The sequence below is a fragment of the Phaeoacremonium minimum genome (genome assembly GCF_000392275.1).
Source record: "Phaeoacremonium minimum UCRPA7 unplaced genomic scaffold PA7_03_scaffold_268, whole genome shotgun sequence".
Classification (NCBI taxonomy): Eukaryota; Fungi; Ascomycota; class Sordariomycetes; order Togniniales; family Togniniaceae; genus Phaeoacremonium; species Phaeoacremonium minimum.
Window position 1 is genome coordinate 38836 of NW_006921173.1, and position 11123 is coordinate 49958.

Here is an 11123-nt window from a genome sequence, read left to right on the forward strand (position 1 = left end):
GTGATCTTGAGGATCTGGATCCCAAAGAACTCGAACACTTGACAAGGGCCAGTTGATTGCTTTTCATTCTTGAATACAGTGGAGATCAGATTGGTGATTCATCTCAGCTGAAGTGTTCATTCCTCAGCTACATGTCGCGCGGCCGCTGAGCGGGTTCGTCTGTCCTTTGGCAAGCTAATAACGATGCTGAGGACCGCAAATAGTCAGGCTGCTTACCCGCCTTTTCGACACACGTAAGTTGTACTTACGTGCTAGCCATAGGTGAGGGACCTTTTACGAGAGCAAATCAATTAAGAATGACGGAAGGTAATCTGGATGTCACGGCTCAGCGCGAAGGGGAGACATGGAACCTTCAATTTAAGTGGCTTATACGGAGAAACTGGCTGCGAAACAGATAGGGAGTTGGAAAACGCACCTTCTTCTAACTCTTTGATACGACCATAGGCACACATGTTGCTATTGCTGTGTCTTTTTCACTGCTGACGGTCATGCCTCGGATACTCTCCACCAGATCGCCGACGGCCGCTTTCGCCGTTTTGTCGGCGAGTCCTGATCAATGAAGAGAGCGTCAGAGGGGCACGATTGAGAAGGAATAAATATGACCCAAGGATTCCATCCTGTACTACTCTGTCCTCTATGACTGATCAAAGCTGCAAGATGGAAGTCGAGGATGCGGCACTGACTCTCCAGGCTCGGCAACTGAGCGAGGATTTGGAAGTACATCCGGATGGGTTGGTCCACTGGACGCGCCTGGCCAGATCGCATCCTCAAAACTGGAACATTTCCAGGAAAGCGTTTGATACTGCAGTCATAATTCTTCTTGAAACATTCATGTCAGTATTTATTTGAAAGAGACGTCGAGTTGCAACACTAACGAAGTGTCAGGAGCGCAATGAGCACAGCTGGGGTGAGTAGAGGTGTTGAGTTTGGTCCATGTCTTTTCTGGTTGCTAAGTTTTTGATAATAGGTGCCTGTCGCCGTTGCCGCTCGTGAAGACTTGGGCATAAGCCAGATTACCTCAACTTTCATTTTCGTTTCAATGTACGGGGTCAGGAACGCCGCTACATGTGACACAGCCGCTGACGTGGACTACAAAAGTTATATGATAGGTCAAGCATTCGGTGGTGTGCTATTCCCCCCTTATTCGGAGTCTTTTGGGAGGAGACGTCTCTATTTCGCCAGTGCTACCATGTATGGCCTTTGCTGTCTCGTGGTGGTTATTGTTCCGACGGTAGGCGGAGTCGTCATTGGACGTTTTGTTGGGGGTATTCTTGCTTCTGCCCCCACAAATGTTGTAGGTGGTAGTATCGAAGATATTTGGAGCTCGCGGGCTCGAACATGGGTCATATACATTTGGTCTATGACAGCAAACTTTGGCCTTGTGCTTGGTTCCATCATCGGTTCGCAAATTGTGGCGTCACTTGGCTGGTTCGTCATTCTGACGCCGTACGCTTAGGGTCGCAGTACAACTAACCCATTTTCTTTCCAGGCGTTGGATCTTCTATATCAGCGCAATTGGCGCGGAACTATTTGCCCTTCTTCTCATGGGAGTCAAGGAATCGAGACCTTCCCTTCTGCTGGCGAGGAAGGTTGCCGAATTTCAATACGGTACCGGCAAGTGTTTCCCAGTGGCAAATCCAGATCACATACCGAGTTGGAGGATGTTCGTGCGAGTGGCCTTGTTCCGGCCTCTTCGCCTCTTATTCAGCGAACCAATCGTTTTTATGGTTTCAATGATGAGCGCCATAGCTTTTGGTATTGTATATATGTTTGTTGAGGCGCTCCCGCCAGTCTACTCGTCACTTGGTCTTGTTGGCACCCATACAACCCTACCGCTACTTGCTATAGGCCTGGGTCTTCTGTGTGGGATCCTCACGCGTTGTTACGATGACCATGTTCTGCGACTGAGGAGCCGGGCGTCTCAGCAGGCAATACCTGAAGATAAGCTGACGGGCTTTGTTGTCGGAGCTCCCGCACTTGCAATTGGCCTCTGGTGGTTTGCGTGGACTATCCCTCCCCACATGAGGGCTGGCTGGCTCTTACCCACGAGTGCTCTTGTTCTGGTTGGCTATTCGGTGAATGAGTTTGACTCGGTTCTCTCTGGGTATCTTGCGGATAGCTATCTCAGCTACTCTGCGAGCGCCTTCGGGGCTCAGGCACTATTACGATCCGTATTTTCGGCAGGGTTTCCTCTCTTTGCAGACAAAATGTTTAGTAGCCTTGGGAACAATATTGCAGTCTCTATCTTAGCGGCTGTAGCAACGATATTCTGTATCGCGCCCCCGCTTTTCATTCGATTTGGTGAGCGGGTACGAAAGAGGAGCCGCTTCGCTACATACAGTCTTTCTCTATCAGACCGCCATGCTCTGATGAGCGAGAACCCCTAAGCTGGATGAGATCCTCTGCTGCCTTTTCCGGATGGGCCCTGTGAGCATTGCTTGAGATCTCACTCATCTGATTCCAACCTTCATCTCCCGACATTAGTCGAGTTAGTCAAGTACGGTTGGGAGAATCTCACTGTACGCTTGAGCAAATCTAGAGTGTTCATACCTTTGTTAGTTGCATCACAAATAAGTTACGTTGACAGCTATGTTGGTATGCTTTAGGGAAACGGCATCTAAAAAGGAGCGCTCTGGATTGGTCGATAATCGCCAACAGAATGTCATCAGCGCATTCGACGACAGGCGGCTTGGAGCACTTCTAGGAGGGCAGAGACGCAGAAGTGCTATGCTGATCTACTGCCGCATTGGCCGAGTGCTTGTCGAGATGCTGGGAAGTCTTACGCGTCATCCACCCTTCATGTAGGTCGGATTAGTTATACAATGGACAGCCTCCGATCGTAATACGGGGACGGTGAGATACTTGACCCTTCTCTGAAGATAGATAGATTCATTTGCAACAAAGTAATATAAACCTTCCTGATTATTTGAGAGCTGTACCCCTTTTCTCCTCGTTCTTGAAAAAGCTAGTTCTAAACCTCGGGTTTAGACATCAAGCAAACAATAATCATACCACTACTCAGCTACGGTTTAGATCTGACGAAATTACAGCGAGACGAAACAAGAAGTTTCCAGGTCTATCCTTGAAACCACTCGTGTGAGCAAGTTATAAAGAGAAACCAGATGATGCCAAACTCCCAAGATACATGCGGCGCAGTGACTCCAGTCGTCACACATCATGTCATAAAATTTCCGAGATTTGGCAAGTCACAAGGCCCTACGGTCGTTTGCGCTGGTTGAGGGCTATCGGGGAGGCAAACACGTATTGATCAATGCCATTGGGTAGAAAGGGGGTCACATCGGTAGATGTAGTTGTAGTAGTAACACAATGTCAACGTTCATCGTTGTATAATGGCTTACCACCGCTGGCCGTGTTCCGGGTTGCCGTGACGGAACGTCGGCAACTCTTACTGGTCCCATGGCTAGAGATGAACCATACAATATCTTGCTCGTGCGGCACGTAGACGTAGGGAGTGCCTATATGTATGTTGATAATTGGACCACTTATATATGCAGCCACAGCCTAGGCTTCATCCTACACACGTATCGACCGTTGTTGAATCTTCCATCCCCATGCTAGCATCCCATTTGACTATACTGGCTCCACGTGCCGTCCAGCTTCTGGGTAGAGACGGAAGTATTTTAGGACTGAGTTTGGAGGTTCGAGCTGTGTGGTATAGCAAGACATTCAGAAAGCCGGGGATGTAATCCGTAGAGCGGCTCTAGCTGGCGCGGGATTCCATTAGCTAATAGGAGCAGTATCCGCTTATCGGCTGGCTCACTGCTCCGACGAGCAGCTTGAAAAATAAGTCGATCAATGAATGCATAATTGGAGACACTGGCCTTGTCAATGGATGGGGCAGGCGGAGGCAGCAACGTGACCACGAGCAATGCTGGTCCAGCACCGCATATTCACTGGCATCGTACGGACAGGTATACGCGCATAGCCTTATACTCTTATACAATGCTATCTTGCCCTCCTTTTGGGGCTATTCCCGTAGCTGGAGAGAAAGGGAGCGAATCAGTGTGTCCATCGCCACACCACCCAAAGCCTGACCCGCCTTTCCTGACATCAGGTCGAGCCGAAACTGGTCCAATCGCTGCTATCTCATGCATGACAGTGGCGTTCTTTCTGCACTTGCGCATGTGGAGAGAGGATCGAAACGGAGGTCAATGCAAAGACGACAAAGACGACAAAGTCGGCAGACGCGGCAGTCATCGTCTCATGCCCTGTGCCTAGCATGATAGTGCCATAGAAAGCCCGGCCCGGCCAGGCCAGGCAAGGCAAGGCATAGACAAGAGCATACGGGCTGACAGGGCAGGCATCTCTGCACCCGAGTACCGTAGCTCGGCCACCATCTACCGTGCAGTGGAGTGAGCAAGTTTTACCGTAGATAAATAGCGCAAGACACCCCCGCTCCTTCTTTGTCTCTGACTTTTCTAGAAACAAAGTCAAGCAACTCTCCAAGCTCAGCAACCAGACCAAACACGGAAACCCCAACTGTTCGATATATAAGTCTTATATCAGTCATCCAACTCAACTCAAGATGTGCGGCGATAACTGCTCCTGCGGTGCCTCTTGCACCTGTGCCGGCTGCTCCGTCCACAAGAAATAAGTGAAGCGTCAGCAGAACTGTATGTTTGCTCGGTCCGCAGAGCTTGGCAATCGTAACACTAACGGCGAAAAGATGGGTTGACGAGTAGACGAAGGGGGAAGAGAGACGCAATATAGCGCACACATTGCGAGCTTTGGAGGAGAGTTTCATTGTCCGGCAGAGCGATCACAAACTTCCATTCTCATATGAACAGGTTTTGAACAGTGCTACTTGGATTGGCGGCTGTGCCAGTACATTCAATGATCACCGCCAGAAAAAAAACATACTCTATTTAGTTCGGCAATCAAACTGTCTCTTCGTACTGGTCCTAGTCCTCGCTCGAGAAAGAGAATGCGTGCTTATCTCGTGAGATCTGTGAGCTGGCTTGATGCTACGGCTACCCTCGAGGTAAGTCAGTTGTCTGAGCAATGTGACATAGCATTGAATGAGCAAGATTTCGACCATCGCAGTGTAATCATTGACTACAGTCATCTTGATCGAGTGGAGTGATTGATCCACAGCGTATGGACAGAACCGATGTTACCGCCCGTATACGACCACGATGGCCCTGCAAATCCGGAGAACCAGAAGAAACATCCCGACAGACAAAGCCTCCATTAACCATTATATGAGAAAGTTAGCAGGATGATCCATAGAGAAATAAGCACATTGAATACCTAGGACGCTTGCCTGTAGTGCTTCAGTTGGGGAGCTGGTGCCTTCATGCCTATACGAGGCGCTGCCTGACACTGGGATCCTTGGGCCCTGAGACCCTTAGACCCCTTGCGGGAGACGGGGTGCCGGTCCGGTCCGTAGTTGACCCCCTATTTATGGTACTTAGTGTATCCCCACCACACCGGGCGCGGCGCTCGGGGTCCTCGCACTTCGGCGCGCCAAGCCAAAGTCCGTGCCGACACTATGTTGGTCGGTTTATGTACTTTGACCCTTCTCGGAATGCCTAATCTTGATAAGACAAGATGGGCAAAGGCACCGGCGTCTCTTCTGGTGGATGCAAGTAAAGCGAGAGCCACTTCAATTCATACGAAGGAGGAGGATATCATTTGGGTGATCTACACCTTCCATCATTCGTCGTGATGTCACAGCTCCGTCACAACAATCAATGGGACGCCCATGGCCGTTAATCTTACTGTACACGGCAAAGTAGAGGAAAGCAATGTAAAGGGTAGGTTTGTACCTCTCGCACTTTGAGTATGGTATGCAGGTACCTCCATGCAAGCCTGATGGGATGTTCCACCTGAGAAAATATGTAAGGTAGGGTAGTGCGATAGATACTCATGCCCTACTTATACGCAAAAGCATCACGCCTGACCCTACTAGTCCATTATCCGGGTGCTTCATCTGCCAGTCTGACCTGACACATACCTATCCAAATTAATTAACGTGATTCTCCAAGCCTGTATCAGCATTACATCTTTGAGCCACCAGCCCGAAGCCTCCTGAGAACCTTCTCCATAATCAGCCAATATGATCCCCAGAGCCGCAGCACGAGCGCTCAAGTCTGTGGCACCAAATGGCCACATGTCTATCGTGCGACCCTTCTCATCCTGTCATGCACTGTCCCAGCCTAAGATCATGCTCGAGGATCCAAATGGCTTTGGCTTCATCCGTCACAACGCCCGTCCCCCCAAGCCCAGGCAGACTGGGGTCACCGAGATTAGGGGACCTTACTATTCTGCCATGGGCAAGCGATATCTCAAGGATGTCCTCGAGACGTAAGTTCCCCCACGCTGAGCAGAGCAGACGGCCATCCGAACACATGCCGCCCGGTTTCAGATTCCTACAAGTAGCACGCTGATTATCTCCCATCAGCATGGGTTATCATGTCGACGGTCTCAAATTTGCCGGCGGATCATTCTCATTGTTCCCGGAAGACAAGCTGAGGGAGTTGCTTGATTTGGCCCACGAACACGGCGTTTATGTTTCAACGGCAAGTCTGCCCGCTGATGCTCTCCGTCCATCTGTTTCTCATATGCCTCCTCCCCTGGAAGAATCAAGCTGCCAACACCAACCCCCATCATGATGTGCAGGATTTCTCACTGACCTACTTATCAACAGGGTGGCTGGATCGAGCATGTGCTCACGCAATCGGACGCCCATTCTGCGGTAGATCGATATCTGAAGCGCTGCAAGTCTCTCGGCTTCGACGTGATGGAGATCTCCACCGGATTCCTGTCCATTCCGCCGGACGACTGGATGCGTCTCATAGACAAAGTCCATTCCGCCGGCCTGGTTGCCAAGCCCGAGATTGGAATCCAATTCGGAGCCGGGGGTGACACCGAGGCAGGTGCGCTCGAGAGCCTTGGCTCTTCGGACCCCTCCAAGGTCGTCAATCTCGGCAAGCGCTTCATCAATGACGCTGGCGTCGAGCGAATTATGATTGAGAGTGAGGGCATCACAGAGAATGTCAAGAATTGGAGGACCGATGTCATTCAGGGCATCCTGCGCGAGCTTCCCGCCGACAGAGTCATGTTCGAGGCTGCGGAGACCAAGGTCTTCAACTGGTATATACGTGAGTTTGGCGCCGATGTGAACCTGTTTGTGGACCATTCGCAGATCGTTCAAGTCAGTTGTCTCCGGGAAGGCATCTGGGGGATGGCAGACACCTTTGGCAAGATTACCACTTTCCGGTAGACGGTCAAAGCAAGGCGACGAGAGAATGCGTGCTTGTAAATCAAGTACGGATCACGGGGGGATGGATATGTTCCTGATCGTGGTAATAACCATGCAAGAATGCTAAGTCTGGATGACGCTGGGTTGCACTCAGTCGCCGAGAAAGGTATGGGTTTCGCATGATTGCCAAATTTGCAAAAGTAAAGAGTCTGAGGGTATGGAAATAGGCAGTGACACAGTCATTATACACTAGCTCTAGAATTCACGATAAATTTGTGAGGCTCAAGTATACTGCAGGATGCAGGTGCGGACACAGTACAATTTTAAACCTGTCCTTCTCATAAATGTCTACCAGGCTGTGCCGTCAACGTTACTGCTGAAATCCATGCTAACCACTGAAATACGGTGGCAGTTAATATCTTGATGTCCCTCATTTCACGACACTAGACGAGTACGAGACATAGCGGGTTCTGCCCTGTGCACCGCTGCTCGTCTGCCTCGCCTGTACTGATAATGTTGACCGTGTGTTTGTCCTGATATGAGCGTGCTTGTCTCAGCACGAGATCGTGTTGACCCTTGTTGTACTATCACTCTGCTGCGTGGCAGCTATAAGTCACTCTATGTGACGACGACCATCTTCGAGGATCAACGCCCGGTTCATCCTATGAACCGTTTGCCATGTACTATTGTGAAACATCAAGTACTGTTCGACCTGCTGTGAGCTTCTCAATCTGTAGATGTAATAGTCGGCCGTGAGACCGTGTTGGATAGGCTAGGGAAGCTAAGTCGCATCAGGGGCCAAGAGTCGTGGCAGTAAGAATTCTTAACAGCTCAATTAAATAGCCCTTTATGCGCCATTAGAACCTTCACCCGTGTTCCTGCTCCCTGAGCCATTTCCGTTCGGGTCATAAGTCTCTGTGAAGGTTCTTGAGTTGCCCGCCAAAGCAGTCCTCGCAATACTGGCCGTACTTGAACTAACAGCGGACCCTGACCCTGACCCAGTCTCCGCTCTGGAGGGACCCGCGACTCCATGGCTGCCTAGGGGTGCAGTACTTGCACCTACGTGTGCTGGAGAAACGTCCATGGCATCGCCTTGCTCGTCCATGTCGTCCTCTTCTGAATCTAGTTGGGAGGGAGAATTTCCGTGTATCGTCGACTCAGGTTGGCTAGGAAAGCGAATAGCTGGTATAGGCTGAATGGCAAAGGGACCGGGACCGGGCCCTTGCCACGGGGCAACCGTGGGATTCAGAGGATGCGTAACGATGGGAGGTGGTGGAGGGATGATACCGGCATCTAAGCTCGTACCGCCTATGCCAGGAGTAGCAGCTTGTGGTGCGGGCAGCGGCTGAACATCGATAACCATCTCGCTGCCATCGTCGAGCCCATCGTCATCATCCACAACGTCAGGCTCCTGATCGTCAAACCCGATGTCAGGCAGGGCGAGCCCGCCATTTCCAATCCCACCCCCATTGACCACGGGAATAGCATTGGGATGGCGTGGATAGCCCGAAGGCGTCCGATCCCGCATATCAGCAAATGTAGCCTCGCTGTTCAAATATCGACGGAGGCCGATGACACCCTGTCCGGAAAAGACACAAAACACGTTTCGCTGATGGTCGGTGAATTCTAAAGTGAGCAAGACGAGTTAGTATTCTTACTTTCTTGCACGAGGAGATGAGGTCAAGATTGTTTACGTACCGGCTGGGGCATCGCGACAGAAAGCCTCAAGATCCTGTCGCAAGAATGCTTGGACGCCGGTCAAACTGAGATGCGTTAGGCGGGGGCAGGAGTTCAGAAGTTTGATGATGCTCTGTTCTCAAGTTTTAGCAAGAAACGGCCCGGAACATTGGTGATTTGATGGATGGACTCACTCGCAAAGTAAGACTTGTACAGTAGCTAAGATGCACTCGCTCAAGACTGCTGTGGCTCGGGTACGGATCTCCAACAACATTGCCCTCTGCGTCTCTCCGGTGTCTGTAGCGCTGGTTCGCCTTTGCGAGCGCATAGACGGACTCGTCTGTGATATTACTGCATTTGACCAAACCGATCCTCTTGAGTTTTGGCAGCGTGGCCAGCTTCGTGACAGAGTCGTCTGTTAGGTGGGAGCAGCAGCCCAAGTCGATGTAACGGATCCTGTTACAGCAGTGAACGAGCCTCTTGACGGCCTCGTCTGTGATTTGAATACAGTGCCCGAGGTGTACATAGTGTAAATTCTTCCCGAGCTGGGAGATGGCATAGACGGCAATATCTGTGATGTTGCGGCACTTTGCCAGAACGAGATTACGCAGCCGGGGAGCCACGTTGATGATTTTCTCGACGGCACGGTCGGTGAGGCGGGCGCAGGAAGTCAGATCGAGGATACGGAGGTGCTCATAGGTCTGGGTTGGTGGGAGCGAGAGGAAGGCGCTATCGTCGATGAGGTCGCAGCTTGCGAGACGAAGTTCTCGGAGGGACTGCCCCTTTGCGAGGAGAGCTGTGACGGGCGCGTTGCCAATCAACTTGCAATGTTGCAGATCGATCTCGAGGATGTTGGGACAATGTTGAGCAAAGGCGAGTATGGCATCGTCGGTGAGTTGGCCACACTCGTTTAGTTTAAGCTATGTAGAGGTTAGCCTGACGATGCGTCTTGATATAGATATATAGTCATGGTTATTAGACGACGAGAGCAGTGGGAATGATTGCCCACAAGTTTCTCTCAGGACGGAAGTGCCAGGAGCCAACCGAGAGCAGAAATACAAGAGGGGGCGGGGGGGTTTGACATACTCTTTTGATATACCTGCAAGCCTCTGCCAAGCTGATCATGCTCTCGTTGGAGATTCTACTGCAGTTGGAGACGTTGAGGCCCTGAAGCCTCCTGCAGTTTTCTGCGATGGCGAATATGGAGGACTCGGTGATCTGCTCGTCGCCGGATATATCGAGGGCGAGGAGGTGGCCGCTGTTCTGGACGAGGGCGATGAGGCCGGTGTCGGTCAGGCCCTTGCAGTTTGTCAGGGTCAGCCTCTCGACGCGGGTGCAGACGGCGAGGGGCATGACGCTCCCGTCGTTGACCTTGTCGGCGAGGGCGGCGAGGTTGAGGCGCTTGATGAAGTCCCTGTAGGCGAAGTAGGGCTGGTCGAGGCCGAGGGTCTGGCAGATGGAGGAGTGCTTGTGCCACGAGGTGCAGGCGGGGCGATGCCACAGGAGGTCGACGGAGTTCCTGGCCCAGCGCTTGCAGGTCAGCATGCAGTGAAGCTGGTCGGCAGAGGTGGTGAGCTTGGCGAAGATGCTGATGAGGATCTCGTTGGGCAGGCGCTGGATGGGCGGCAGGCACTCGTCGTCGTTGACCTGCATGTCTTGGAGATTGGGGACGCCGAGGGAGGACTGGGAGTCGTTGGCGCCGAGGAAGAAGTCGGATTCCTCATACTCGGCCGGGGCGGGGGAGCTGGTGGAGGAGGAGGAGCGCGAGTCTTCCTGCTGGTCGTCGTTGATGACGCCGGAGGGGCTGGCGGCGATGGCCTCGAGGGAAGGTGCCTGCTGCCTTGTCATTTTGAGACGGACAGACAGAGAGACAGAACACGGATCGTTGACGATGGAGTCGCGGTGACGCAGGCAGGCAGGCAGGCTGCCGTAGCGATCGGAAGCGGCTGCTCCCTGACGGCGATGGGCTTTGTAATGGCTTTTTGGGGCGTCCGCCAATGCCTTCTTCCTGGTAGGTATAGTGTTGTGTATGGTGTGGTATGGTATTTTATGAGGCTCGGAAATGGGTTGGTGATCAGGCCGGGTGGTGAAGCAAGCAAGCAGGACACCTGAGGCAGGCAGGGCCGGGCTCAGCTGTCTGTCTGTCTGTCTGTCTACCGGTATCTGTCTGTGTGTGTGTGTGTGTGTGTTGGGCCGGGGCGGGCGGCGGGGGAAGGAGGAG

General features: G+C 52.1%; 2 protein-coding genes across 2 annotated transcripts; one reads left to right on the forward strand and one right to left on the reverse strand.

The window, feature by feature from the left end:
• Positions 1-6079: 6079 nt before the first annotated feature.
• On the forward strand, positions 6080-7246 carry UCRPA7_3284 (putative sulfonate biosynthesis enzyme protein; the record flags this gene model as incomplete). The annotated part of the gene is made up of 3 exons (XM_007915841.1): positions 6080-6327; positions 6425-6527; positions 6671-7246. 3 exons carry the CDS (start codon positions 6080-6082, stop codon positions 7244-7246), a joined length of 927 nt encoding a protein of 308 aa, XP_007914032.1.
• Positions 7247-8347: 1101 nt separating this feature from the next.
• UCRPA7_3285 (putative scf e3 ubiquitin ligase complex f-box protein grra protein) lies at positions 8348-10750 on the reverse strand (the record flags this gene model as incomplete). Its single annotated transcript, XM_007915845.1, has 6 exons — positions 8348-8391; positions 8531-8851; positions 8924-9035; positions 9097-9317; positions 9366-9822; positions 9989-10750. 6 exons carry the CDS (start codon positions 10748-10750, stop codon positions 8348-8350), a joined length of 1917 nt encoding a protein of 638 aa, XP_007914036.1.
• Between the last annotated feature and the right edge of the window lie 373 nt (positions 10751-11123).